This window comes from Triticum aestivum, chromosome 6A (assembly GCF_018294505.1).
Source record: "Triticum aestivum cultivar Chinese Spring chromosome 6A, IWGSC CS RefSeq v2.1, whole genome shotgun sequence".
Classification (NCBI taxonomy): domain Eukaryota; kingdom Viridiplantae; phylum Streptophyta; class Magnoliopsida; order Poales; family Poaceae; genus Triticum; species Triticum aestivum.
The window spans coordinates 612,594,810-612,622,638 of record NC_057809.1 but is presented as its reverse complement, the minus strand read 5'-3'; the positions used below and the strand labels follow the sequence as shown (position 1 = coordinate 612,622,638).

Genomic DNA, 27,829 nt, shown 5'->3' with positions numbered 1-27,829 from the left:
AACTCTTGGAAGCACTAGGAACATGCAAAAAAAATTCTGAGGTGAATTTTTCTATGCGGGGTTTTAATAACAGAATGACAATGTGACCAATCTTCATACCTGCGGTGTGGATGTGATCTTGGCCGCGATACTTCTCGCGCATGGTCACCTTTTCTAGCTCACCCGTGATGTGGTTCGTGGCTCCGCCGTCGACGTACCAGTTCGTGTCAACACCATATGAGGCTTCAGCCGCCCCGACCACCTTTTCATCTTGGGATGATACATCATCATCATCCTCAAACCGGTACCAGCAATCTTTAGCTGAGTGTCCCAGCTTGCCACAGATTTGGCACCAAACAGCGTCCGTGCGCGATCTGTTATTGTTGGAGGAGCTGGTGCGCCGGCCCCTATTGTTGTTGGAGGAGGGCCGGCCGCCGTCGCGCGCGTTGTTGCCGTTCTGGCCGCTGCTGTTGCCCCCGCCAGAGCCCTTGCCCTTGTTGCGAGGAGGTCCACAGTAGCGACAGCCGCCACCGCCGCGGCCGCGGGTGGCGATGTTCGATGTAGACTCGAAGCCGCCTCCGGTCCCTGTCCTTTGGAACAGAGCCACCCTTTGATCAAAGTTACTCATCTGAGCAAACAATTCATCAAGGGTGACCGGGATGGTGCGGGCGTCAAGGGCAGAGACCAGCGGCTGGTAGTCCATGTCGAGGCCGTTGAGGATGTAGGAGATCAGCTCGTCATCCTGAAGGGGCCGCCCCGCCGCTGCAAGCTCGTCGGCGAGGGAGAGCATGTGCACAAAGTACGTGGCCACCGATTGCGTCCCCTTCTGCGCGTTCGTGAGGGCGGCACGGATGTTGTTGATGCGGGACAGTGAGGTTGACGAGAACATCCTCACCAACGCCATCCAAAGCTCATGCGCGTGGGTGATCGCGGTCACCTGTACGAGTACTTCTTTGGACAGATTATTCAGAAGATAGCCCAGTACCTGCTGGTCTTCCCTGATCCAAAGTTGATGTAGAGGATTCGGGGCGGTCTCCTCCTTGCCATCCTTGTCCTTGGAGACGACGACCTTGTCTGGCTCCGCCATGCTCCCGTCCATGTACCCGAAGTAACCAGCACCGCAGAGTTGTGGCGTGATCTGGGTACGCCATAGGATGTAGTTGGCGCGTGTGAGGTGCTCGGTGACTTGGCCAGAGAGGGTAGGGTTGGAGGCGCTGGAGGAAGCCATGGTAGGAGGTTTCGGTGGAGGAGAGAAAACCTAGATGTGACGGAAGAGTTAGGCTCTGATTACCATGTGGGAAACGTCGTACCCAGTTCAGGGCGACGGTTGCATGTTATATAGGCAGGGGCACGACACCCTGGTAGTGTACAAATTATTGAGATTGAAACTTGAGATACAAGGGATAAACTACTTGGAGTACAAGGGATAAACTAGAGAGAGAATATTGTTACAGAGAATATCTATCTAGCCTATGCAGTTGAACCAGAATACTTGGCTGCACCGCACCACCATGACCCTATAGCAACATTGTTTAACACAGCCAAGGTCCATTTTAAAGCTGGAAATAGAGATATGGTGCAAGCATACAGATATCATTTAGATAACCAATCCATTTGCCGCGGGGTTGGGCACTTCATGGTGCACTGTCTTGAGTTTTCTCCATCAATTCGTATATCATATCAGTAAACTGGAGAAGGTTGTACAAGGAAACAGGAGATTCGGAAAGTAGTACTCCCTCCGTTCCAAATTACTCGTCGTAGAAATGGATGTATCTATATGTTTTTTAGTTCTAGATACATTCATTTTTGCGACGAGTAATTTGGAACGGAGGGAGTACAAGCTGAAGGGGGAAAGAAGTGACTCCACACAGTACCCAAAACAATCAGCCCCTGTGCTGAAGAGGATGAACGAACAGTTGGAGCCATGTGCGTAATAAAGGAAGCGTTGCCGGAACTGAGGTTTGGTTCTTTACGAGAAGATGGTTGTCGCGGAAACAGCCGAGGACAAAAACCTCCAAACATGGGTAGCATTATAAAGCATGTATTCTTCATATGTTCCGTTCGTGTTTGCGACTGTACTGAATGTATTGTTTTTTTTTCTCGAATACGCATAGCATGCGTATCTTGTATTAAAGAAGAAAGAGGTACAAGGACCCTCCACCGGGGTTGTTACAACACACCAACACCACCGAGGGTGCTACAAAGCACCCTCACCACCGTACCCTAGACTAGCTCTACGTCTCGTCCATTGCCCACATGTGAATCCGCTCGAAGAAGGGCTCCATGTCCGTCCTTATGAGGCCCGCCATTTTCCAGGTTCTACCTTCAGTAAGGTACCTACGAACTAGTCTCGCAAGCGAAGGGAAGTCCCCGTCGAAAACGATCCTGTTGCGATGCTTCCATATCTCTCAAAGAGCAAGAATGATGATAGTTCTCACATCCTTATCCGGCGTTCCCTCCATAGCCTTGTTGAGCAGCCAGTCCGGCAGTGTGTCATCAGGTGCTGGGGTCCATCCTGGCTTGCCCAACACCGTGCAAATCTGGAACCAGAACCCTCTGGAGAAAGCACATTGTAGCATGATATGGTTCATCGTTTCCTCCTCCTGGTCGCAAAGTGGGCAAGTATCCTGGTGCGGCAGGCCCCTCCTGGCCAAACGATCGGAGGTCCAGCAGCGGTTGCAAACAGCAAGCCATAGGAAGAAGCGGCATTGCAGGGGGGGCACGATTCTTCCATGTCACCGTGGCCGTCGGGGCTACCTCTCGACCCATGAACTTGGCCGCATACGCTGAGCGGGCAGAATACCTCCCATTGCGCTCCCACGCCCAGGTGATCGTATCCGGCACTCCCTCCCGGAGTTGCACCGCATCAACACGAGTCCACATCTCCATGAATTCCCTGATCGCCGACCTGTTCATGTCAGGGCCAACCTCGTGTGCCCAGGATCTGCTTGTTATCACCTCATTGACATGAAGCCGCTTCCGAATGTGTTTAGGGATGCGGGAGTGGATGTTTGGAGCAATTTCCTCGATCCTAAGGCCATCAAGCCACCTGTCCTCCCAAAACAAAGCATCACTGCCATCACCAATCGTCATGTGCATTGCCGCATTGCATAACTGTCTGGCTTCTTTCGGTATTGGCATCGTGAACTCGCTCCATGGCCTCGAGCTGTCGGTCCGAGCTAGCCACGGCCACCTGGCCTGCATGGCCATGTTCATCCACTGTATATCCGGCATGCCCAGGCCACCGGCCCACTTAGGGGTACAGACCGCCGGCCATGCCACCACACAGTTGCCCCCATTCGCTTCGGCTTTGCCACACCAGAGGAAACCTCTTAGAATTTTGTTGATAGCCTTTATCGTCTTGGCCGGAAGCTCGAACGCCAACATCGCATGGATTGGCATCGCCGACAGGACAGACTTGACAAGGAGCAGCCGGCCGCTCTTCGGCAGAGCAGATGCACGCCATGTGGGCAGGCTTACCGCGATGTGATCGACAAGTCCTTGAAGCTGCGCCGCAGATTGCCAGCGGATTGTCAACGGGAGGCCTAGGTACTTTATCGGGAACCGCCCAATGGAGCAGTGAAGGATGTTCGTGACCATATCCATCCGCCTGAATGTACTGTAGTGTTTGAGAGAACCAATTTGGGAAGTCATGTATACACCAAAGGTTTTTTTGTACCAGCAATAGGTATTTTTGGATGTGTGATAGTGATACCAGAAGCTATGTTCCTCCAGCCTTCGATCTTGGGAAGTTAGTGAGTACTACTGTGATCTTGGGAAGTTAGTGAGTACTATGTAAGTGTGGTGATGCATAATCTGCTTTCTGCATGACTAGTAAAAGCAGAGCATCTCTCTGTCGAGCTGATTTGGGACTGAGGCCCGAGGAGCTGATTCCAGGCGTTGGTGTTCGTTCGATCTGTACACTTTGGGAGTGCGTGGTGGTTCCATATTTCTGTTCATGTGCCATGTCGATTTCACCAGAATCTCGAGCAGTCTGTTGGTCATGGAGGGTGGTTTGCTGAAACAGAGACCCTTACCTTATGTCTCCTTTTGCTTGTCTGTTTGCGAAACAGGGAACGCCTACTTTAGCATTGTGTTTTACTTCCATATGATATGAAGCTGCCCTCACATTTTTTTAGTTCGTTTTCATTTGCAGACTCATGCATGTTTTGATATTTTTAAGTGTGTGAGTTCGCATGAAACTGGAGACCAAAATGTCTGCTGCAGTTCATCCGATTTTTCACTTGAAGCAAAGTTTAAATGGTGGTTTTGATATTAACGACAAGTTTAGTATCTGAAGATTACAGACATTAGTGTTGACTATGGGATACGACGCGGTTTGTGACTGCTCATAATTTGTTTCTTTGTTCTAAATGTCCATCATGCACACCAGTGAATTTTATACTGCATACACTTGTTATTCTGTACTGGCTTCAGTTCCTGGGCGCAAAAATATCCGATTTTTTCTGAAATGAAACAAGTCTGTAGACATAAAACATACACTTATTTTCTTCTTAATTTCACTTTCACCTTATGGGCATCCTTTAACCACCAAAGATGCAGGCGTGGTCGCACTCAAAGGGCTTGGACTGGTCTGCCTTGTGCTTCTAACTTCGCTGGCAAACACAGCCTCGGCGGGCATGGTCAAGTCGATACAGTTTGCCTCACCAAAATACAGAAATGTCAGCTGAAATGGAAGCTTCAGATTTACATGAATAAGTCTAGAAGCACTGATGGTGAACAGAGCTTTCTACCTCTTGCCTTGAGAGATATCTTACAAACAAATATGTTCTCATACTAACCAACAGGCGCCTTTTTTCGCTACGCAAATGAATTATCACTCTCTGGAAATAGATGGTACAAAGCAAACCAAACAACATGAAAAAGGCAGAGTGCAGTTATAGGACTGTATATGTTTTCTTCAGCTTAAACAATCCAGCAAAACATATGCATACACTTCATTTCTTAAAATACAGACATAGAAATACCAATGCACAATACAGTACAAACGTCCAGCCAAGGCTCATTTTGGGGTACAAATAGAGATATGGTTCAAACATACAAATAACAATACAATACAGACATCCAGTCGACGCTCCTTTAGAGCTACAAATAGGGACATGGTGCAAACATACAAATAATATTTAGATACAAACTCACTTTCACAGGAATTGGGCACTTCATGGTGCACCGTCTTGAGTTGTCTCCATCACGTGAGCCCACCTTACAGCCACTTGCACATAAACCATGTCGTACATCATATCAACAAACTGGAAGAAGGCAGCCCTCCATGTTCTCTTCATCAACATGGTGCAGAAAACTGTCCACAGACCCACCACAAATCCAATGCTCATGGCAAGATAAACAGATGGCATATGATCTATGTCTTCGAGGTCACTTTGCTCTGCATCATGTCTTGAGCAGTTCCTGCCGACAGGATCTCCACAAAGACCAGGGTTACCGATGTAGATATACATCTGGTTAGCAAGAGCTTGTAGCTGTTGGCCGGATGGTATTGCACCAGACAAATTGTTGTATGACAAGTTCAAGTGGCTCAAATAAGTTAAAGCAGACAAACTTGATGGTATTTCACCAGAAAATTCATTGATGGACAGGTCGAGTGAGTCCAGCTGCCTTAAATCACCAATTTTGTTTGGGATTACTCCTGTGAGCTGATTATTTGACAAGTTTAGATTGGTAAGCCCAATGAGTAAAGTTATCTCCTCTGGAACCTGTCCTGCCAAACTATTACTTGACAAATCAAGAACAACCAATAGCTGGTAGATTGCAAAGGTGTAGTCACGCTTTTGATCCTTTGTGATTACTGGGATGCTCTCCTCATAAATATAATCACCCGTGTCCTGTGACACCATTGTCATCATTGCCTTCAGGTTTGACAAAGACCATGGTATGCTTCCTGTCATGTTGTTGTGTGCTATATCCAAATAATGAAGACCATGAAGGGAAGTGAGACTCTTAGGAATATGACCACTGAACATATTTGATCTCACTCTTAATATTTTCATGTGTGGCATTTTTTGGGGTAACCATTCTGGCAGTCCTCCAAATAACCTGTTGTAAGAAAGATCAAGGAACATTAATCCTGATGACCTTTGAAGAAATTTAGGGAATTCACCAGTGAGATCGTTGTTATTCAAGGCTAAGCTCAGCATGTCAGAGCCAAATTGATCTGTAGAGTTTGGAACAAGTGCCTTTTGGCACTGCATAATATCTCCTGTTAACTGTTTTCCTGATAGGTCCAACCTTTTCAGTTTAGTCAATTGGCATATAGACGACGGAATGGTGCCTATGAATTGATTGTTTGCAAGCAAAAACTCTTCGAGTAGTGGAGCATTTAACTCTGATGGCAATGAACCAGATAAAGAGTTTGAAGATAGGTTCAGTCTTACTATTTTTATAGGCAACTGTGCCGGTAATGAGCCATGCAATTTATTTCCTGATGCTTGCAAGAATGAAGCTTGGGAAAATGTCACCCAAAACCAATAAGGAATAATGTCATCCAGATTCGCATTACTGAGAACAAGAACCTCAATGTTTGACTGCGATTTAAGCCATTCTGGAAAATTGGGGCCCAGTAGGCATAACCGGAATCTTGGACATCATGTAACCACCAACAACGCAGGCACAGGCACGCACGAAGGGTTCCATGTTCACCTGCTCCGAGGACTTGAACTGGTAAGCCTTGAGCATCTCCCCCTTCACTCGCAAACCCACCTCGGTGAGCAAGGTCGAGTCGATACAGTTTTCCCAACCAAAGGAATGTTAGCTCAAATGGCACCTTCAAATTAACTTGAACAAGCCTACACACACTGATGGTGAACACAGCCTTTTAAGTTTTAACAGGTCTTACCTCTTGATATATATCTTACAAAAAGGTCTGTTCGCATATAAGCCAACAGGGATCTTTTTTTTTTGCTATGCTGATGAATTATTACTCTCTGGGAATAGATGGTACAGAGCAAACTGAACAACACCAAGAAGGCAGAGCGACGTTACCAGGTTGCGCATTTTTCTTCAGCTTAAATAATCCAGCAAAACTTATACATAGAGTTCATTTGCTATAGTACAAACATACACAAATATCAATCCAATACAGTGCAGACGTCCAGCCAAGGCCCCTTTAGAGCTACAAATAGAGCATGGTGCAAACATACAAATAGCATATAGATACAAACTCGCTTTCACAGGAGTTGGGCACTTCATGGTGCACGGTCTTGAGTTATCTCCATCACATGAGCCCACCTTACAGTCACTTGCACATAAACCATGTCATACATCATATCAACAAACTGGAAGACGGCAGCCCTCCAGGCTCTCTTCGTCGACATCGTGTAGAAAACTATCCAAAGACCCACCACAAATCCCATGCTCATGGCAAGATAAACCGATGACATATGGTCTATATCTTCGAGGCCACTTTTCACTGCATTACGTGTTGAGCAGTTCCTGCCGATAAGTTCTCCACAAAGACCAGGGTTACCGATGTAGATATACATCTGGTTGTAAGAGTTTGAAGCTGTTGTCCGCATGGTATTGCATCAGACAGATTGTTGTATGACAAGTTCAAGTGGCTCAAATAAATTAAAGCTGACAAACTTGATGATATTGCACCAGAAAACTCATTGTAGGATAGGTCAAGTGACTCCAACCGCTTTAAATCACCAACTTCGTTTGGGATTGTTCCTATGAACTGATTATTTGACAAGTTCAGGCTAGTAAGTCCAATGAGTAGGAGTTATCTCCTCTGGAACTTGTCCTACCAAAATATTACTTGAAAAATCAAGAATTACTAGTAGATTGTAGATCACGAAGGTGTAGTCATGCTTTTGATCCTTCATGATTACTGGGATGTTGTCTTCACGGCTTTCGCTAGGCTGACGGCGATGGCGCCCATGGGTGTCGTCCTCCTCCTTGGAGGCGTTGCCGAGGTGTGTTTGACATTTCCCTTGCTCGTGTGGAGTTGGTTGTTGTCTCCGAGCTAAAGCCTCGATTCGGTGTAGGATTGGCACGATGACGACGTCCTTGATGTCACTCCTCTGTTGGGAGCATCTTGTTTGGAGACACGGCTTGGTTCTTGGTTGCTCTCCTCTGGTCTTTGTTGTGGTCCTATTTTGATCCTCGGTAGCGCTATGTACGGCCGTCGCTGGTGTGTCCAATATGGTGTCTTCCTCACATCTGATCAAGTCATGCCATTCACTTGCCACCTCCTCTTATGCAGTCAGGGTGGATGGTGCGTCAACAAGCAAAGTTCAGTGGGAGATGGCGGTCTATGGAGGTGCCTAGCGTTGGTCGAGGCACGGTGTTGTTAGTTGTTAGGACAACTGCTTTTGCTTTGTAGTTTTGTCTCGTCATTGGTGGTTGCCTTTGGACTTGCCTGGGTCTGGGTGTGATGTCCGTGCTACGCTCGTTGTTCGCACAACGGGTGCTAGTCTTCTTGCACTTACAATTTTGTCTTCTATAAACATGGAGTATCTACACCTGAGCTCAAATGCTCCCTTATGAATAGTAAAATCAGAAAAATAGTACAAAAAAATCAAAAAATCTGAATTTTTTGGGGCAAACTTTGACAAATATTTTGTATGCTTGCAAAATTTCAGCACGAAATGACATTTGTGGAAATCGTGGCAAAAAAAATCAATGTTCCAAAAAATGCTACTTTTAAAAATATTTTGAGTGCTGATTTTGTTTTCTTTTCATGCCTTTCACGAATGTCGTTTCATGCTGAAATTGTGCAAGCGTACGAAACACTTGCCAAAGTTTACCACGAAAAAAATCAGTTTTTTTTTTTAAAATATTTGTTTTAATTTTACTGAGCATTTGAGCTCGGGAGCACTTTTGAAAAAATAACTGAAAATAATACACCGAAAAAAGTTGGAAAGAAAAAAAAAGCTGGAAAAACCCCACGCAGAGGCAACCACAACATGCGCATGCAGCAGATTTTCCTCCTCCATTCACCTCACGTGGTGAGCCCCTCTCCCTCCCACGAGTCGTGCCCCGCCTTGGAGCGCTCCGTGCGGAGACTGGCTGGCTCGCGTCGCGAGCGCCAACTAGTTTCTACGTATTTAGTTGACCGGTGGTGGACTTGAGGTCTTGAGGTTGACGGACGACTTGAGGTCTTCCCTCCGGTGGTGACCAGGCTTCACATAATAAGGCTAATCAAGCCTGGAAGAGTCCTTTTAAACCAGCTGAGCATCCTGTCCAGCGTTCCAACTCATAGCTGCCAGTGGCACACGCACCTCATCTCACCACCCGGCAGCAAAGCCATGCAAGAAAGGCTGCCGTTTCGTCCGATCCGGCCAACCAAAGGTGTCCAAACATCCATCTTTCGTCTTGCCGACAGTTTTCTGTTTGCGATCAAGCATTTCACAAAATCAAACCTCTGTGGTCTGTGCTATGATTGCCGTAGCGGCTACCAGCAAACTCTTTCTTTGCATGGGTTCTAATGTTTTATTAATTCTTCACACTTGCAGGTACGGGAGGCCTTACGTGTACCAGTCGACCCGCGAGACTCACCACTATCCTCAAGTTACTGTCGTTGCTGCTCATTTGTTGTGGAGTCGGCAGTGTCCGCTGCTCCTCGACGATGACAGTCCATGACAATAGCACGGACATGATCTCGCTGTTGGATTTCAAGCGGGCCATGACCAACAACTCGAGGCAAGCCTTGAGATCTTGGCATGCCCGTGTCCCCCTTTGCACATGGAAGGGCGTCGTCTGCAGCGGCCCGAAGCACCCGGGGCGAGTCATGGAGCTGAACCTTCACTTCCTATCGTTGTCAGGCACGATTTCACCATCCCTCGGGAATCTAACATTCCTTAGGAGACTGGACCTGTCCAGTAATGGCTTCACCGGCGAGATACCTCCTTTCAACCGTCTCCAAAGATTGGAGTACCTTGACTTGTCACGCAACTCACTGCGAGGGATCATCCCGGATACTCTTACAAACTGCTCCAATCTATACGGGCTATTCCTGTCTAGCAACTTACTAATAGGAGAAGTTCCCAGCGGTATAGGCCGCCTATCTAATCTAGTGTGGTTATATCTTGGAGGAAATAATCTCACTGGAGAAATCCCACCAAGCCTAAAAAACAGCAGTCAGCTTGAATACATCTTGCTTGATGATAATAAGCTCACCGGAACCATTCCTGATGATTTGGGAAAACTCCCAAATCTTTCTGAATTAAACCTTGCTGAAAATAGGCTATCAGGTGGAATCCCAGAAACCTTGTACAAATACAATCAGTCTTCTCTCCAAGTTTTATACTTAAGTTCCAATATGCTTGGAAAAACCCTGCCATCTTACTTTGGTGATGCCTTCCTGAATCTTCGATATCTCTCATTGGAGGATAACAATTTTGAAGGTCATCTCCCAGCGTCACTGGGCAATATTTCAGGGCTAGATTGGTTGAGCATGTCATTCAACAAGTTCGTGGGTCAAGTTCCAAGTTCTTTTGGTAATCTTGGAAAGTTAGATTACCTAAACCTTCAGCAAAACAATTTGTTGGGCTTCATCCCAATAGAGCTTGGCGGCTTAAAGCAGCTCACCCGTCTGGATTTGTCTGATAATAATCTGCAAGGTGGTGTGCCATGAAACAGAGTATTTGGAAATAAAACCCCCGCCTCACTTGGAGGCAACTAGCCAGTGAGGACTTCTTTGGAGGAACACTGGATCTGCTCCCATGTCCTACCATCTCTCAGAGAAAAGAAACACAGTACATACGACCACTCATTACAATATCTGGTTTCATGTCAATTATATTGTTTGGCTTATTTTATGCTCACCGAGATGTCAAGGGCAAACCTATCATTCTTGTTTTGTTTGTTTGGCCGTGTGTAATTCTCAGGGTTGGTGCCTTCCCATGCTTTCCTTTGGAAATAAATGACCCTGTGAGATCTTGGCTCGCAGTGCTCAGCAATCAGCAAGATGAATCAAAAGGATACTTTCAAAAAAAACATAAAAAAAATCATCAGGATTTGTCACGTTGGCTACAAAGCTACTTCCTTTTGCCATGCCGACTTTTCTAATACAAAAGTTATGGCTAAAACTTATAACAACTCGGACAGCCAAAGCTAACCAACAAGCAAAGGAAAAGTACATAAAGTGTGGACTGTGGAGGGTGTTAAGATTAAATTAATATGCGCCGGCTCTCGCGACCGCGTCGCCTCCGCAGGCGACCGGCCGCGCCCCGATCTCCTTCTCCAGCGACCCTCCCTCCTCCTTCCCTCCCTGCCGCCGTCGTCGGCGCTCGCCGCCAGGCCTGGCCCGGGCGACGCTGGCGGCGGCGGCCCCCTCGCGTTTCCCCTCTCGGCTTCCTCTGGCGCGGGACGGGGCAAGCTGGGGGGTGTGCCTAGGCGGCGGCGGTCCGGCATGGCGGCGGGGTCCTGGCGCTACACGGGCAGATGGCTGGACGGCGGCGTCGCCGTTGGTCGCGGAGTGGCGCGGCGGTGTGTCCTGACGGCGCCCGCTCGGCCCAGATCTAGGCTCTTCGGGCCCCATCTGGGCCCGGGCGGGCCGGCGGCGGGGTGAGCCTGCGGCGCGACCTCCAGGAGGCCGGGGCGTGGCGGCGAGCGGCGGCGGGCTGGCGACGCGGATACCGAATTGCTGCAGCGTGGCCGGCGAGGCTTTGCAGGCCCGTTTGGGCCCGGCTGGGCCAAGGGTGGCCTGATGTGCCCTGCTGCCGCGTCCGGCCGACAACCGCGACGGTGCTGGGGGCTCGGGCCTCTTGCACGTTGGCGGGGGAGGTGGGTCTCTCCTGCTCGGTAGCAGTGCCGCTGCTTCCGTCGTTTGGCGTTTCTCTTCGGGTCTCCTGGCCTCGTGGTGGTGTTCACAGTGAGGCGGCATGGGCGGTGGCGCAACCGTGGTGGCGCAAGGTGGTAGGCGGAGGTTTGGCTGGTCGGCTCCGGTTCGGTTGGGCGGCGGGGTTTGGAGTGTGGGAGGAATCCTTGCCGGTCTTCGGCTCCGATGCGGTGACGCCTGCGGGTGCCACCTTTCCTTCCTGGAGGGTGTCGTTGTTATCCATCCCCCAACTCTCTCCGCGTGCCGGGGGAAACCCTAGGATCCGTCCGGGTAGCAGCGTCGTCGGCGTCGCATTCCCTCTTGGGGGTGCTGCTTGGTACGCGGCGGATCGAAGCCTCGGGCTATGGTGGTTTGTCTCTGGTGGGCGCAGCGGTGGCGGGTCATTCATGCTTGGTCGAGCTGCCGTTGTTGGCATTTGTTTCTTTTTCTTTTTCTTTTGGGCTTGTTGTGCTGCTCACCCCAGCGATCTATAATCGGTGTTGGTGCTTTGGAATACAAAGCGGGGGAAACCCTTTTTTGGTAATTTATATGCGCTAATTATGTACTTCCATGCTTTAGGGGAACCGTCAAGAGGTTGCTAATTTGGCAACTCGCAACCGTCAAGAAATGGTGAGCTTCTGTTTCATTGGTGAGACGCATCATGGCAATTTGCTCCTTGCTGCTGGCTGGAAATAATTACACATGGAACGCAGAGCAGAATCAATAGCACGTACAGAATTCAACTGAGAGTGTGCACGCAGTTTATCTTACAGTTGTCTTGAACTGATGACGACGTATCTAAGAAGGACCAAGTTTTTCAGTGTGGGCAGAGTTGATCTAGTGGAAATAGAGGAGGAGGTGCTTCAGCTCCAGGTTTCGCTTCAATGGTACAAATATATTCTGAATTGCTTTTACTTAAGATGCAGCTGTCTGGAATGTATCCTGATGGGGCATGCAATTCGAGGAAGTAAAGAACCACCTGATGGCAATGGAGAAAGCAAAAATCAAGAAACATTAAATTCAGATTGCCGGCAGAAGAGATGGAAGGTGCTACATAAAAGCATCATTTGATATGGAAGTCGCGACCGGTCCAACAATATCAAACACATGAGATATGGTTGTTCCAGAGGTAGCAGGAGAGATACACACACAAGTAGCAGGAGCCTAACACAAAAGCACATCGTAAATTACTATAACAACAATGGATGGCATATTGCGACCTTCACAGAAGCGGCTGGGCAAGATGAGCCTCTCTGCTGCCGAGTCCCCCTTCTCCGGGACGAAGACCGTTAAGTGCTTGCTGACGCAGCAGGATGTGGTCTGGTGAAGCAGAAGCTGAAGAGCAAAAGGAGATGGTCTAAAATGCTTACCTTGGTTTACTTTTGAGTTGATCAAGAGAAGCACCTTGTTGTAAACACATATGGATAAATAACAACTTGATGGAAACTAGTGAACGCTCCTTCAGTTTTGAGGTGAGCGCAAGTTCAGTTTTGAGTGCTCAAAACACAACTGTCACATAATTTTTGAATCTAATCACAACAACAAAAATTCAAACCAGGAACTGAACCCTGAAGTTTTCGCTGTTTTTTTTTTGACCGGCAACCAAGATGATAGATCTACAAACTGCTGAGCAAAGCAAACTTATCAGGAATAAAACTAATTAATGTGCTTACAAAGCACGTGCCAGCTTTTCACAGGAATTAACTCAAACACTTATCAACAGAGATTTTCAGGAGTCCACAGGCAATGGGTTTTTGTCACCCAAGAATTCAGCAATGAAGTAGTCCCAGCCAATCCCTGTGGGGTTACAGAGCTGACGAAGCAGACGAGAAGAAGCAGAGCTTCGAAAGAACTTGTTGTCGATGATGTGTGCATTACCGGCCTCAATGACGGAGATGTTGCAGGTCCCCCAGCTGGTTCACAAAGAGAGAGAAGCGTCTCTGCTTCATCTTCCTGATGACAACCAGCTGCCTTCTTTCACTTCGGCCCCCCTTCTTCTATTGAGTTCACACGAGTCGATCCAACCACCTTCACTGTACTTTCTTAGTCAGGCCATCAGCTAGCCACCGATGTTGCAGTTTAGCTCCCTTTGACAGCAAGCATAGTCTTGATATTTGGTTAGCTCAACTGCTTCTGTCCTTGGCTAAAGATTTACGCGCCCCGTCACGCTTTTCCTGCAAAAAAGGATACACATGTCTGTAATATTGCACGAGTTTGCTTATGGTTGTTTCAGAGTTAAGTCAACGAAACAGAGAAGACATGATGTCTATCAAGAGCTATGGTAACTTATCATCGATTTTTAACATTGATCACAAATCGAGCTACCCAACAGTACATTGAACTAGTGCTTCACTTTCTACAACAGAGATGCATGCATGGTTGCTGCTTGGATCTCATCCATCTCTTCTGGATTACCGCCGCCAATATATATTTTCTGGCATGACAAGGCCCGAAAAGCAATTATATATTTCCGCCTCCAATATTACTGAAAGAGTTAAAGTATCCTAACATCCGTTTCTTCTTGATTTTATTATTTCCTTCTTGTTCTACAACTTGATGGAAACTGGTGAGCGTTCCTTCGGTTTTGAGTGCTCACAAACACAACCACCACACCATAATTTTTTGCCATGTGACCAAAAGATCTGATAGATTTACTCTAGTGTAGTATATATTGTCTATATGTGAACATAAGAGTATGACGGGAGTACTAAAGAGCACAAATCACCATGTGCAGAGCTAGACCTCATCTTTGGACCGCTCCATGAAGCTTTTTCGCTTTCCCAGAGAAGACGTACTCCTATCATTTCAGCTGATTGATAACGGTGCATGTATGCTTCTGCAGTTCCTGTAGAATGGATAGGTTCTGCATCCGGTTAGGGTGCATTTTAGTTTTTCATTTTTTAAAAATTATGTGCCACCATATTAAAAATAACAACAGATGTACATTGTGTGCATGTAAAGGAAGCTTAGAAACTGTATTTAGATAGTAAATTTTTGTAGAGCACTTACAATGTTTTTGATGCGGGCAAGCCTGGTTCACACAACAGCCTTAGTTCGCTACTGTCCACATTATGTACCATCTGGGGACTGGTGAGTTGTTGTAGACACTGTGGCAAGGACTTGATGCTCTCGCATCCATAACCTTAACCTCTTCCAATGATTTTTAGGTTTCCAGCTCCCAATGATTTTCAGGTTTCCAACCAGGTTTTCAAGGCTCTCTGGAAGGTACTCTAGTTTACTACAGCCTCCAATGTCGAGTGTTTGAAGATTTTTGAGGCTTCCAAGGCTCTCCGGAAGGTACTCTAGTTTGTTACAGCCTCTGAGGTTCAGTGTTTGAAGGTTTTTTAGGCTTCCAAGAGTCTCTGGAAGGGACTCTATTACCCAGCAGTGTGTGAGGTCGAGGGAACGAAGGTTTGTGAGGCTTCCAAGGCTCTTCGGAAGGGGCTTTAGTTTCCAGCACCATGTGAGATCTAGTGTTTGAAGGTTTTTGAGGCTTCCAAAGCTCTCTGGAAGGCACACTAGTTTCATACATTCTGAGAGGTCTAGTGTTTGAAGGTTTTCAAGCCTTCCAAGGCTCTCTGGAAGGGACTTCAATTGCCAGCAGTATAAGAGGTTCAGTGTTCGAAGGTTTTTGAGGCTTCCAAGGCTCTCTGGAAGGGACTCTAGTTTCTTGCACCGTGCGAGGTCGAGTGTTTGAAGGTTTTTGAGGCTTCCAAGGCTCTCTGGAAGGGACTCTAGTTTCTCACACCATGTGAGGTCTATTGTTTGAAGGTTTTTTAGGCTTCCAAAAGCCTCTGGTATGACTTCGACACTGGTACAATAAGATAAGTCAAGATACGCTAGACTCTCAAGTTTGCCAATCGAGCTTGGTATTGCAGAAATTTTATCTGATCCACTGAGGTTCAGGTAATGTAATTTTGAGAACTGAGTGATACTCTCGGGAAATTGCCGATCTTCGAGATTTGGAGCAATAAGAACCTCCAATTGCTTCACTTGTCCTAGAGCACTTGGAAACTCTGTGATGGAGCATCCAGATAGATCCAAGACACGCAAGCACTTTGGAAATGAAAATACACCACCATGGATTTCAGAATTGAAAAAATGCATCGCCCTTAACTTGGAGGGAAAAATAGTTGACATCTTCCTTGCCTTGTTGTAATCTGTAGTATTGTAATTTGTAAGAGACGCATAACAACAATATTCTTTTCTTCTAGTACTGCTCGCTCTTTTAGCATCAAAGACAACCAACTCTTCAGTAATGATTGATCTTGCGAGATCATGCACCAGATCATGCATGGTGAAGATTGTTTTTGGAATTATCTGAAACCAAAAAAAAAAAATAGGATTAATCCCACCAGAAAAATTGTCAAGCAAACAGTATTATTTACCTAAATGAAGTTACATGATCCTTTTACAGAAAGATTAATATGCTAAACTTGGCAGGCCAAAAGATTGTCTATGTTTGCACTTCTGCTCGCCGCGATTCACAATGGCCCAACTACCTGTGCCGTCCAAGAAACAGCTCATCGCACCTATGCCTGCCCTTATGCGCTTAAAGAAAATCCAGCAGTCTAGCTAAAACCCTCTACTTAAAAGCACTTTTAGATAGAGTACCTATAATAGCTAGGTAGAGCACAAAAAGTGCCTCCCCTCCCTCGATTTACCTATAATGATCTACCTATATTTAATTTTTGCTTCTATCTCCCTCCCAATCTTGTTGAGCACCTTGTAGGAATTTTATAGAGCACCTCATATCCTCTGAACCCAACGTCGGGAGCTGCTGAGGGCGGCAACGGAGCTAGGCAGAGGTAGATCTCGCGGCGGGTGCACACGACGACATACCTTCCACCGTGGGTCACCTCCACGACGGTGTATAGTCGAGGCTCTATCAAAGAGGTAGCAAGCAGAATGAGGACTACAATGACAACTTGGTAGTAGTCATAACTCACAAGATGAGAGAAGGAGATAGAAAATGTAGTGAGAAGGTAAATCCCAATGTCAAGCTGGCCTGGTGGTCAAAATTGATCCGTCTTGCCAGTTGCCACCTCCTTTCACCTCATAGGCAAAAGTGGTTGTGGTGCAAATGCAGACTTGTTTAAAGAACCGGGAAACTCAATACAAATTCTTTTGGAGTTTAGGGGGGAGAGATTTACTATGGAAATGGCATGTAACTTTAGGGTGCTCCAATGAAATTTTGTAGCACGTATTAAGTAATTCCATCTTGTACGTGTTTACATTTTTTAGGGAAAATTTTGTTCAGCCAAGTATATAGTAGGCTGTACTATTCGGTAAGCCAAACAAAATACAATACCATGCATTAACTGTATGTATGTGTAGTGATCCAAATGGCATTTGAATAAACTACAACGGGATGGATGAAGAAGTTACTTTGCTTTTTTCTTCCAGCAGGTACCCTACAGTTGGGCTATTTTTAGAGGAAAGAGTGAAGTATATTCTGATGCACCAATATCTTGAGTGCTTTATTTGCCACAAAGGGAGAAACATATGCATGGATTAATGTACCAAACTGTTAACATATATACTCCCTCCGTAAACTAATATAAGAGTGTTTAGATTACTACTTTAGTGATCTAAGCGCTCTTATATTAGTTTACAGAGGGAGTAACATGCATGCATGCTCTTTCACAGCAGTTGTTGCATGCCATTTGATAACGAGTAAAAAAGAATACTCTTTATCTATATTGTATAAGTATTTTGTACTAACTCACCTTAGGCAATTCTGTGCGCAGTTTTGAATGCTGAAGGAAAGACATCCCCATGAATTGCCTAATATACTTCTCGGCAAGTTGTATGGCCGAAAAGTTATTAGATGGCTCGATGAAACCAAGGGCAATCCATTGATGGATAAGATCATCTTTATTTATATTGTGACCTTTAGGAAAGATGCCACAATAGGCAAAGCATAACCTCAAATATGGTGTCAAAGTATTGTAAGTTAACTTCAAGGATGGTAACACTGTACTATCAGAAAATGGTTCATCCCAAATATCATTATTGCACATAGCTTTCCAGTCACTAAGATCCATTCCAGATAGCAAGAATCCAAGTGCTTGAGCTGCTAATGGCAAACCTCCACATTTCCTTGCAATTATCTGTCCAACTGGTTCAGCTTGGCCTTTATCAACCCTAGATTCAAAACCACTATTTTGCTTGATTATTCTCCAGCACATGTCGTTGTCCAAGGGATCTAGCAAGTATGGTTGAACACCAACAGTACACATTTTTCTTGCAATGTCTTTGCTGCGTGTTGTGACCAAGACTTTCAACTTGGAGCCTACATTCAACATAAGCTTGAGTTGATCCAGTTGGAAGTTATCTGTCTCCCATATGTCATCTAAAACAATTAAAGTCTTCTTATCTTGAAGTAGATCTTTAAGGCGTTGGTCTATCAACTCCCTTGTATCTAGATTTTGGCTTCCTTTCCCGAGTACTTGAGAAATTATGGAGTTCCCTATTTTTTTCAAATCAAACACCTGGGATACATAAACCCAAACCCGATGATTATAATCTTTGAATTGAGTATCATTGAAAACCAGTTGTGCCAAAGTTGATTTTCCTATGCCTCCAAGCCCACAGATAGGAAGAACGGTTATATGTTCTTTGTTGTTATTGCTTGTGGATAACAAAGAAAGGACATTCATCCTGTCTTTGTCTCTTCCTATGATGAGTGATTCAATCACATTTGATGTTGTTTCCCGTGGATCGGGAAGTTGGTGCACATCAATTAGGCCGGAGTTGTCATGTGTGAATTTGAAACTCTCGTGATCCTCTTTGATCTTCCTCAGCTGGCCTCTCATTTTCTTCATCTTATAAGCCATGGCAATCTTGGGTGCAATAGCAAAACAGTCCAGCTTCCCAATCATATACAAGAAATTTCAACAAGTCATTATGATATAATATAAAACCTTGGAGCAACTACACCCGGCTTTAATAAGATGTAGTATTCTTGATCCCTCTACCCGGTAACTACATGCTGCATGGTAGATATATAAATCCAACATAAAACTTTTGGACGGATGTAAAACATAGCTTCCCTCTTGTAGTACAAATTTTTATTCTTATATACCTAGTTTCACGGCCGGGATTTGTACACCAGATTTAAGTAGGCTAAATGCCTCTTGTACACCAGATTTAAGTAGGCTTTAATTTTTAGAAGGGCACCAACAAGTTTTAAGCTTTAAACATTGCAATTAACTAGTGACCAGTTGCTTACATTGGAAAGTACGTTCAGATGATCAAGCACAGTGGCGGAGCCAGGGGGGCAGCAGGGGCTCTGGGTAATACCATGGATTTGTCCCTAAATGAACACATGAACAGCAGTTCTCTAACTGGCCCTCCCCAACACCATAATTTCACTTGTCCTGCCACCACCACTGATCAAGCATGGTTTTGTGGACAATTATATAATTAAATAATCAAATTATTTGACCAAAGCAACAAACTCTGTACTAGCCAAGAATATTAATTAACGAAAAACCGATCAAGATAAGGCACGGGTGGCATATGTATACCTTTCTGGAGGCTGGTTCACTATTAGCTTTGAACTCGTCGAGCATGTAAGAGATGTCGTAGGCAGCGTGCTTGAGCCGGTTGAGCCACACCCGCACCAACTCCTACGTGACAGACCGCCTCTCAGCATCCTTGAGCGCCGCCTCCATGTACTCCAGTGTGTCCTTCATGTCCTGGAGGTCGTCCTTGAAGCTGCACAGCATCGTGACCTCATCCCCAATGGCAGAACCCAGCTTATTGCCCACCGCTGAAACCACAGCCGAGGCAAGCAAACCGGCTACATGCGCCATGTTGTTCGTCTTCACCCTAACTTTTCTCTCTCAAGTTGTATGCCAATTGGATGAGGTGTGAACACAGCCGAGCACCAGAAATGACGCATGCAGTTACCAACTCATGCATGGTTATATGTATGATCGACCCATGCTCCACCAAGATGGAAAGGGATTATCTACCTTGCTTAGTTGTGATAATACGCACAGCACAGCACACGTTAGCTTTAGCTTTACCAGCTGGCAAGGCTCAAGAAAAGAATCTCCTATCTTTCTCCCTGTAAAGGGAAAAGAAAAGGAACCAGGGAGAAGAAAAGAATGTGAACTCCCTCAGAAAAATAAAGGAATTGAGAAGAATCCTATTCCCTGATGCATTCTTTTGTTTGTATATAACTTTTGAGCTGTTTTAGTCTATCATTTTTTTAGTTCTGGGGATTCCACAGTTTCCTTCAACCCAAAGAAAAATCATAATCAGTTTACTATACATATAGCAGGATCACAAACAAAAAAGAGAATCAAAAGATCTGTAGGATTACTTACAGTGAACTCACCTTCTTTGTATCCGCTGCCAGGCTGCTTGAGCAAATTTAGCAATCTGCTTGGCATCTTTGTAAATTTTCAATATCCTGCAAAAAGTATTGCATCAGTGTATATAAAATAAAGCTGCTCCGCAGAAGAAAAAAAATCTGGGAACAAAAAGAGAGAATACACATTGTGATACTCTTGCTTGCTTGTTTGACTGGAGATTTTTCCAAAGGAGGCAGTAATAGCAGATGGTGAGGAAGCTCTCAGGTATTACAAAATTAGGCATCCGCACACAGATATTTGTAGAAGTCATGGGTGGCTCCTTGCTTGTGCTACGGCGTTCATCTGTTTCCTCGACAACGCCTCTGCCCTAGCCGCCAGCCACCGCAGAAGCGCCGTGTGTCAGTTCTTGAGGTGATGACGCTGAGCCATCGAAGCCGGCACCCCGTGATGCGAGGGAACAGAGGATGCTCTGCCTCGTGGTCACTATCTCCTCTAGCCAGCTCTCCCATTGGGTATTTCGCATGATGCGACCACTCTGAAATATAAAGAAGGCTCACACACAAATACATAAGAAAAAATGTTTATCTATAGTCAATAGATCTAAATTTTGGGTGCTCTGTTGCTATTTACAAATCTACCACGTCATCATCTATATAATCTACATACTCAATTCATCAAACACTTTACGGGATAAAATCAGAGGTTAAAATACAGTTCAATCTAGCCACAAATTCTTCAAAATTATGCAGTAGCATGTTCTCTGCCCACAACGGGCACAAGAAGTTTTCGTTCACATATCAAATATGCACTGGCAGAAAATTCATGGTTTAATTGAAGCATCCATAACTTTGCATTTGATCCTAATATGCAATGATCACAACATGAATTTAACTGAAGAAGCAGTAATTGTAGCCGCATTTTATGAGGCAGCAACCCATCACAGGCAGGATGAAGTGGAAGACAGAGAAACTATCTTCCTCACCTCCGGCGACCACGCCGCCAAAACTTGACCACCTGCGCCGCACACAAATCAGTCCGAGCGCTGCCAGGATCGGATCCACGGGAGGAGGGGAATTTCCGAACCGAACCGAACCCGCGGGAATCAAGCAAGCGGTTGAGGAGGGCCGGGCGGAGGCGTCGTCGGGATCGTCCTACAGGTGCGTGTTGCTCCCCATCCGCCCCACCACGGACGGCGCCGCTCAGGCCGCTCGACTGCAGACCGAACGTCGTCCATCGGTCGCAGCAGCGAGGTTGGGAGCTGCAAAGCTCGACAACCTGCGCCTCCGTTTTAGAGGGTCTGATGGGCGGGGCCGGTATAACATGGGCCCCAAATCCGTTGATGCCGGCGACTCTGCTCGCTCCGCCGTCGCCACACTCGCGGTCGTCGGTGGAGCTGGGAGGAGACGCCGGCTGCTTCGTTTGAGCCTGCTGCCTGCACTGCAGTTTTTTAGTCCATCCATGCTTAAAAATATCAATCATTTTGTTTGGTTAAAGAAACGTCTTAGACAGTACCATCAATGTGCTTGATATCTTCTGTTGCCTCTGCTATGTTCTGGGTTGCTAGCTAGATTTGTTTCCTTACCATAGCATTGTTGATTTTCCTAAGAAATATATGATCGATCACTAGTTCCGACAATGGATTCATATCATCTCCTTAATACGCGGCTTCCTAATTAATTCTTCAGAGGGAGCAAAGATAGACACTGACCGGAATGTGTCTCTTGTATTTGATATCTTGGGGAAAAACAAGAGTGTGAGGCTGGAGAACCTCGTTTTGAACATACCATCTTTTGCCCAAACAGTTGAGAACGGTTTTGCTCTGTCTTTCCTAGTTGAAGATAGCAGGGCGGCAATGGACACAGGGGCGAAGCTACGTATAGCTACCCGGTGTCACTGGCACCGGGTGCAATTTGCATGCACTTATTGGCTTAGTGTGTAGGCCATTCAATTGTTTGATATGTAGGCATGTGTTCTTCTATATGGACACCGGGTAATTTTAAGTCTGGATCCGCCCCTGAATGGACACCATATAATCTGTACGGATTCTCTCCTATGGTATCATTTGTGCTGTAATAGTACTACAGAGATGCTGCTTGGGTATCTAATGTACATTCTGCGGGCCTTTCACAGATCCAAGAAATGCACCTGCGGCTAGTGCATTCTATAGCGCCATTTTGCTTTCAGATTTGATTGTAGAGATTGCACACAGAAATCCCCTACGCTATTTGAATATTTGACCTGAATGATCAACCTCATTGTTGTTAGTGGATTCAGTTAATCGATCTTGATAAATAAAAAAGAGCAGTACAGAAATGTATTAGATTCGGTTAATCGATCGATCTTGATAAAAAAATATAAATTGTCATGATAGGGTAGATCAGACTGCTAGGCTAGGCTTGAGAAGGAAGAGCAAGGTAACAGGGTTATAGAAAGAAACAGGAGATTAGGAACTAGCACAAACTGAAGCGGGAAAGAAGACTAAAATATCTAACACAATTTTACTGTGTCATATAATGCACCTGTTTCACAATATGTCAATTTGTGGTTAAGCCATGGCTATTTCCTCATGTAGATACTGTGAGCAACATCGGCCGTGCTAGAGTCATGGGATCTCGGCGTCAAGAAGTCTGGAAAGACACTCCTGGTCAGTGCTGTGTCCCCACTTTCCATGGCCATTGCCGGTGGTTACTTCCGTCGCGATGGATGTTGCCTCGTCGCACGGGGTGGCAATAACAAGATGTGCTCCCCAACTTCAAACTTTGCATCACCTTAAAGCATGTATTCTTCATATGTTCCGTGCGTCTTTGTGACTGTACTGAATGTACTGTAGTGTTTGAGAGAGAATTAATTTGGAAGTCATGTATACAGCAAAGGTTTTTCTACCAGCTCTTGGTATTTTGGATATGTGATACTGATACCATAAGCTAAGTTCTGTGATCAGAGTTGGCATCACACACAGCATGAATTTGTGGCCCTGGGTACAGTTAACAACCGTATTCAGTAAACAACCTGAATTTGTCGATTCAGAATCCCTTTTTCTAGATGACGAGTGAAAGCAGAGCATCTCTTTGCCGAGCTGATTTGGGACTAATGCCTGAGGAGTGGAATCGAGGCGTTGGTGTTCGTTCGATCTATACACTTTGGGAGCACCTGGTGGTAGCACTCTGCTGATCTTGGGAGGTGCTTTGCTCAAACAGAGACCCTTATATATACATCTGATTTTGCTTGTTTGCATGTGAAACCGGGAGCGTGTACTTTCAGCATTGTTTTACACTTTTCTGTTCGTTTTCTGTTCCGAAGATTTCCCCTGGAAACAAGTTTAATGCCTGAAGATGTGTTGACTATGGGATGTGCTCCTGTTAGAACACAGTTTGCTCACATATTTTTCCTTGTTTTACATGTCACTACTTTCCGTTGACTGCTGGCTGCTGTAAACGCGCATCTTGATTTTGCACATAACAAAGCAGAAACTAGCACAGGCACTTATTTTCTTCTTAAGTTCACTTTTACTTTTTGGGCGTCCTATAACCACCAACGATGCAGGCGTTTCGCGCTCAAAGGGCTCCAGGATCACCTGCTTCGAGGGCTTGAACTGGTCGGCCTTGAGCTTCTCCACTTCGCTGGCAAACACACCCTCGGTGGGCATGGTTGACTTGCGTAAAAAATGTCTGCTCAAATGGCAGTTTCAGATTGGCATGACTGCATGAGTAAGTCTACAAGCACTGATGATGAACAAAGCTTTCTACCTCTTGCCTCTTGAATCTTGATATATCTTCTAGTATATCTTACAAACAAGTCTGTTCACATATTGACCAACTGGTCTTATTTTTTAGCTATGCCAATGAATTATTACTCTTTGGGAATGTACAACGCAAACTGAAGAACATGAAAAAGGCAGAGTACCCATATGGGGCTGTATCTTACTCCATGCAGTGCACAGCGAAGAGCGAACAATGGCTGACTTCAGCTTAAATAATCCACAGACATATACACTTCATTTGTTACAGTACAAACATACAAATACCAGTACATCGGTACAATACATAGGTCCAGCCAAGGCCCCTTTAGAGCTACAAATAGGGATATGGTGCGAACATACAAATACTATTTAGATACACGCAATTGGCTTGCTGCGAAGTTGGGCACTTCATGGTGCACGGTCTTGAGTTTTCTCCATCATGTGAGCCCACCTTACAGCCACTTGCACATAAACCATGTCGTACATCATATCAACAAACTGGAAGAAGGCAGCTCTCCATGTTCTCTTCATCAACATGGTGCAGAAAACTATCCACAGACCCACCACAAATCCAATGCTCGTGGCAAGATAAATAGATGGCATATGACCTATATCTTCGAGGCCACTTTGCTCTGCATCATGTGTTGAGCAGTTCCTGCCAACAGGATCTCCACAAAGACCAGCGTTACCGATATAGATATACATCTGGTTATCAAGAGCTTGTAGCTGTTGTCCGGATGGTATTGCACCGGACAGATTGTTGTATGACAAGTTCAAGTGGCTCAAATAAGTTAAAGCTGACAAACTTGATGGTATTGCACCAGAAAACTCATTGAAGGATAGGTCGAGTGAGTCCAACTGCCTTAAATCACCAATGTGGTTTGGGATTGTCCCTGTGAGTTGATTATTTGACACGTTCAGATTGGTAAGCCCAATGAGTAGAGTTATCTCATCCGGAACATGTCCTGTCAAACTATTACTTGACAAATCAAGAATCACCAGTAGCTTGTAGATTGCAAAGGTATAGTCACGCTTTTGGTCCTTCATGTTTACTGGGATGCTCTCTTCAAAAATGTAATCCTCTGTGTCCTCTGACAACACTGTCATCATTGCCTTCAGATTTGACAAAGACCATGGTATGCTTCCTGATATGTTGTTGTATGCTATGTCCAAATAATGAAGACTGTCAAGGGAAGTGAGATTCTTAGGAATATGACCGCTGAACATATTTGATCTCAGTCTTAGTATTTTCAGATGCGGCATTTTTTCTGGCAACCAGTCTGGCAATCCTCCAAATAACCTATTGTAAGAAAGATCAAGGAACATTAACCTTGACGACCTTTGAAGAAATTTAGGGAATTCACCAGTGAGACTGTTGTTATTCAGGGATAAGCTTAGCATGTCAAAACCAAATTGATTTGTAGAGTTTGCATCAGATTCCTTCCAGCACTGCATAATATCTCCAGTAAGATGGTTTCCTGATAGGTCCAACCTATTCAGTCTAGTCAACTGGCATATAGATGACGGGATGGTGCCTGTAAGTTGATTATTTGCAAGCAACAACTCTCCGCGTAGTGGAGCATTCAGCTCTGATGGCAATGACCCAGAGAAAGAGTTTGAAGATAGGTTTAGTTTTGATATATTTATAGGTAACCGTGGAACTTCTCCGGTAAACTTATTGGACCCAAGATATATGTGGTCAGCTGACATGTGTTGTAGATCTCCCGGTAATGAGCCATGCAATTTGTTTCCTGATGCTCGCAAGAATGAAGCTCGGGAAAATGTCACCCAAAACCAATCAGGAATAACATCATCCAGATTTGCATTACTGACAACAAGAACATCAATGTCAGATTGCCATCTAAGCCACTCTGGAAAACTTAGGCCCAGTTGGCATGAAGCAAAACGTGCGACCTTCAATCTAAATGGAGGAACCCATTTTTGTTTGATAACTAATCTCAAAGAGTTGTACGACAAGTCCAGATACTCTAAATTCAGTAGACCCGCGAAATGCTCCTCCGTGAGCACACTGCTGAATTTATTATAGCTGAGGTCCAGCATTTTTAAATTACCAAGTGCTCCAACTCCTACAGGTAGAAGGCCAGTTAACATGTTTTGAGATACTTGAAGAACAGAAAGACTGGTCATGTTCCCAATCCAAATGGGTAAATTCCCGGTCATATTTGCACCCTGCACTGACAATTCTTGCAATGTATTCCATGTGCACTTTGGCAACGCTCCATGAACTCCGCTATGCTCGAACCAGAGTTGATACAGCTGAACCTCATTCTAGTCAAATTGCACAGATTATCTAATTTGTTTGGTATCAGACCGACAAGATTGTTCCCACTAAAGTCTATGACTTGAAGGGATGTCATGTTTGCCAAATTACTAGGAATGGCACCTTCCAAACCGGACCATTGGAGGTAAAGCTCCTTAAGGCTTGTGAGGTTCCAAAACCATGCGTGCTTGAGGGAATTACTATCAAAATTGTTATGAGACAAATCAAGTATGTCGACATGTGTGAGGTTGGAATGTGACATGCTAGCAGATACGGGAAGATTGAGTCCACAGGAGCTCAGGCGAAGCACTTTAAGAGAAGGAAGCATGTTCACCGTCTGAAGCCAATCCTTGGCAGAACTAAGATCCACCCAGCTCATGTCAAGATGGCGCAAAGAAGAGAGACGTGGCAACCATGCAAGGTTCACTGAGTAACTATTTGAATCAAGAAAATTCCAACTGACATCTAGATATTGCAACTTTGAGAGATTGCCAAGTTGGGAAGGTATTCTTCCAATGAATCCAACATTCGAGAGGTTGAGATACCTTAGGTTCTTGAGAGAAGTCAAGAACACAGGGATGCTTGTGCCGTTGAAGTAATTCCAGCTCAGGTCAAGATACCTCAGGTGTTGTAAAGTAGCCAAAGAAGAGCTCATCTCCCCTGCCGACAAGCTCAACCATCCGCTCACGTGGCCGTGCGTGTCGATGCTGCCGAGGCTGACCTTGATGATATGGCCAGTTCTGTTGCTGCAACGGACTCCCTTCCATCGACAACAGTCGTTGCCCTGCCATGATGACAGACGACCAGCAGGGTCCAGGAGGCTTGCCTTGAAGGACAGAAGCGCATCTCGCTCGCTGCCGATGCAGGCTCCTGATGCACTCGCTTGACCATGGGAAGTGGATGCTGCTTGGAAGATCAATAGGCAAAGCAGCAGCGCAGTTCCTCTTTTCACATGAGAGATAAGAGTATAAAATAGATCTTAGTCGTTGATCTCATCAATGAATGGCTTGATTGACTCTTACCTTCTTACCTCACATGTAAAAAAAAGAGGTAAGAGGGACCATGTTAAAATTTGCCTAATCATATTGACTGGGAAATGGCAGATGGAAAGGAGAGTGGACATAGCAGCTTATCTCAATTCCGGTTCCACCACAACCGCAGTATAGGAGTATGGTCTACAATTACTTTTTCAATTCTCAAGTTGTGGCTAGAATTTGTGGATTTGGACAGCCCACCATGCACAGCACGGCGCAGAAGTTGGAGCTGTAATCTGTATCCAAGATTCGCTCAATAACACACATTGTGTGTCAGGTCACACATCCAGCATTAAGGTCTAGAGAGTTTTTTTACCGTTGGCAACCCCTCCCACTACCTGAAATACACAAATTTAGATTCATATAAATACAAGGACTCATAAACACAAATTTAGTGTACCCTGCAATTAATCGGCAAAAATAATCGAAAGGGCAGTTTCAGAAAAATCACCAGGATTTGTCATGTTGGCCAATGACCGGCCACTCCTATTGTATGGTCTAGATGCAAAGCTAGTCCACGTCTTGGTCTTTGTCATGTCTACGCATACTTCTCTCATACTGAATTTTTTTGCGGGGATTGTAATACTGAATTTTTTTGCGGGGACTGTAATACTGAAGTTTTTTTTTGCGGGGTCTCTAATAAAGTTAACCATGCGAAAACCTATAACGACC

At 45.3% G+C, this 27,829-nt stretch overlaps 4 protein-coding genes and 1 pseudogene across 6 annotated transcripts; 1 reads left to right on the top strand and 4 right to left on the bottom strand.

Moving 5' to 3' along the window:
- Window positions 1-591: 591 nt before the first annotated feature.
- On the bottom strand, window positions 592-730 carry LOC123132802 (uncharacterized; annotated as a pseudogene).
- Window positions 731-5,157: 4,427 nt separating this feature from the next.
- On the bottom strand, window positions 5,158-7,529 carry LOC123129812 (receptor like protein 22-like). Its single transcript, XM_044549826.1, has 2 exons — window positions 7,243-7,529; window positions 5,158-6,591 (listed from the first exon to the last, which is right to left on the bottom strand). Exons 1-2 carry the CDS (start codon window positions 7,527-7,529, stop codon window positions 5,160-5,162), a joined length of 1,719 nt encoding a protein of 572 aa, XP_044405761.1. The 3' UTR covers window positions 5,158-5,159.
- A 1,957-nt stretch (window positions 7,530-9,486) lies between these two features.
- On the top strand, window positions 9,487-10,770 carry LOC123129061 (LRR receptor-like serine/threonine-protein kinase EFR). Its single transcript, XM_044549207.1, has one exon. It carries the CDS (start codon window positions 9,584-9,586, stop codon window positions 10,589-10,591), a length of 1,008 nt encoding a protein of 335 aa, XP_044405142.1. The 5' UTR covers window positions 9,487-9,583; the 3' UTR covers window positions 10,592-10,770.
- A 2,510-nt stretch (window positions 10,771-13,280) lies between these two features.
- Window positions 13,281-20,724, bottom strand: LOC123129060 (putative disease resistance protein RGA1). Of its 3 annotated transcripts, none has more exons than XM_044549205.1 (5): window positions 19,309-20,724; window positions 17,506-18,648; window positions 14,786-16,096; window positions 14,502-14,621; window positions 13,281-13,950 (listed from the first exon to the last, which is right to left on the bottom strand). In XM_044549205.1, the coding sequence occupies exons 1-3, from the start codon at window positions 19,351-19,353 to the stop codon at window positions 14,846-14,848; spliced, it is 2,439 nt and encodes an 812-aa protein (XP_044405140.1). In that variant the 5' UTR covers window positions 19,354-20,724; the 3' UTR covers window positions 13,281-13,950; window positions 14,502-14,621; window positions 14,786-14,845. The 3 variants fall into 3 exon arrangements, with proteins under 3 accessions (XP_044405140.1, XP_044405139.1, XP_044405141.1); XM_044549204.1 differs by having other exon boundaries at window positions 14,519-14,621; XM_044549206.1 differs by lacking the exon at window positions 19,309-20,724 and adding an exon at window positions 19,011-19,302 and having other exon boundaries at window positions 14,519-14,621.
- LOC123129811 (receptor-like protein EIX1) lies at window positions 19,411-27,693 on the bottom strand. Its single transcript, XM_044549825.1, has 8 exons — window positions 27,609-27,693; window positions 27,474-27,495; window positions 26,227-27,067; window positions 24,294-26,131; window positions 23,636-23,771; window positions 21,086-21,540; window positions 20,127-20,201; window positions 19,411-19,498 (listed from the first exon to the last, which is right to left on the bottom strand). Exons 1-8 carry the CDS (start codon window positions 27,691-27,693, stop codon window positions 19,411-19,413), a joined length of 3,540 nt encoding a protein of 1,179 aa, XP_044405760.1.
- Between the last annotated feature and the right edge of the window lie 136 nt (window positions 27,694-27,829).

Bases quoted from the DNA above. Each gene is read 5' to 3' on its own strand.
- LOC123129060 (XM_044549205.1), bottom strand. From the start codon at position 19,353: ATGCTCGACGAGTTCAAAGCTAATAGTGAACCAGCCTCCAGAAAG. The intron at 18,649-19,308 runs GTATACATATGC...ATGATTGGGAAG, and splicing joins GTGAACCAGCCTCCAGAAAG to CTGGACTGTTTTGCTATTGC. The intron at 16,097-17,505 runs GTGAGTTAGTAC...TTTTGGTTTCAG, and splicing joins TGCGCACAGAATTGCCTAAG to ATAATTCCAAAAACAATCTT.
- LOC123129811 (XM_044549825.1), bottom strand. From the start codon at position 27,693: ATGACAAAGACCAAGACGTGGACTAGCTTTGCATCTAGACCATACAAT. The intron at 27,068-27,473 runs GTAAAAAAACTC...TCATGTGAAAAG, and splicing joins AGTGGGAGGGGTTGCCAACG to AGGAACTGCGCTGCTGCTTT. The intron at 19,499-20,126 runs GTGAGTTCACTG...GATGCTGTGCAG, and splicing joins TGGCAGCGGATACAAAGAAG to CTTCAAGGACGACCTCCAGG.
- LOC123129061 (XM_044549207.1), top strand. From the start codon at position 9,584: ATGACAGTCCATGACAATAGCACGGACATGATCTCGCTGTTGGATTTC.
- LOC123129812 (XM_044549826.1), bottom strand. From the start codon at position 7,529: ATGCGGACAACAGCTTCAAACTCTTACAACCAGATGTATATCTACATC. The intron at 6,592-7,242 runs GTGGGCTCATGT...ATGATGTCCAAG, and splicing joins TATGTGCAAGTGACTGTAAG to ATTCCGGTTATGCCTACTGG.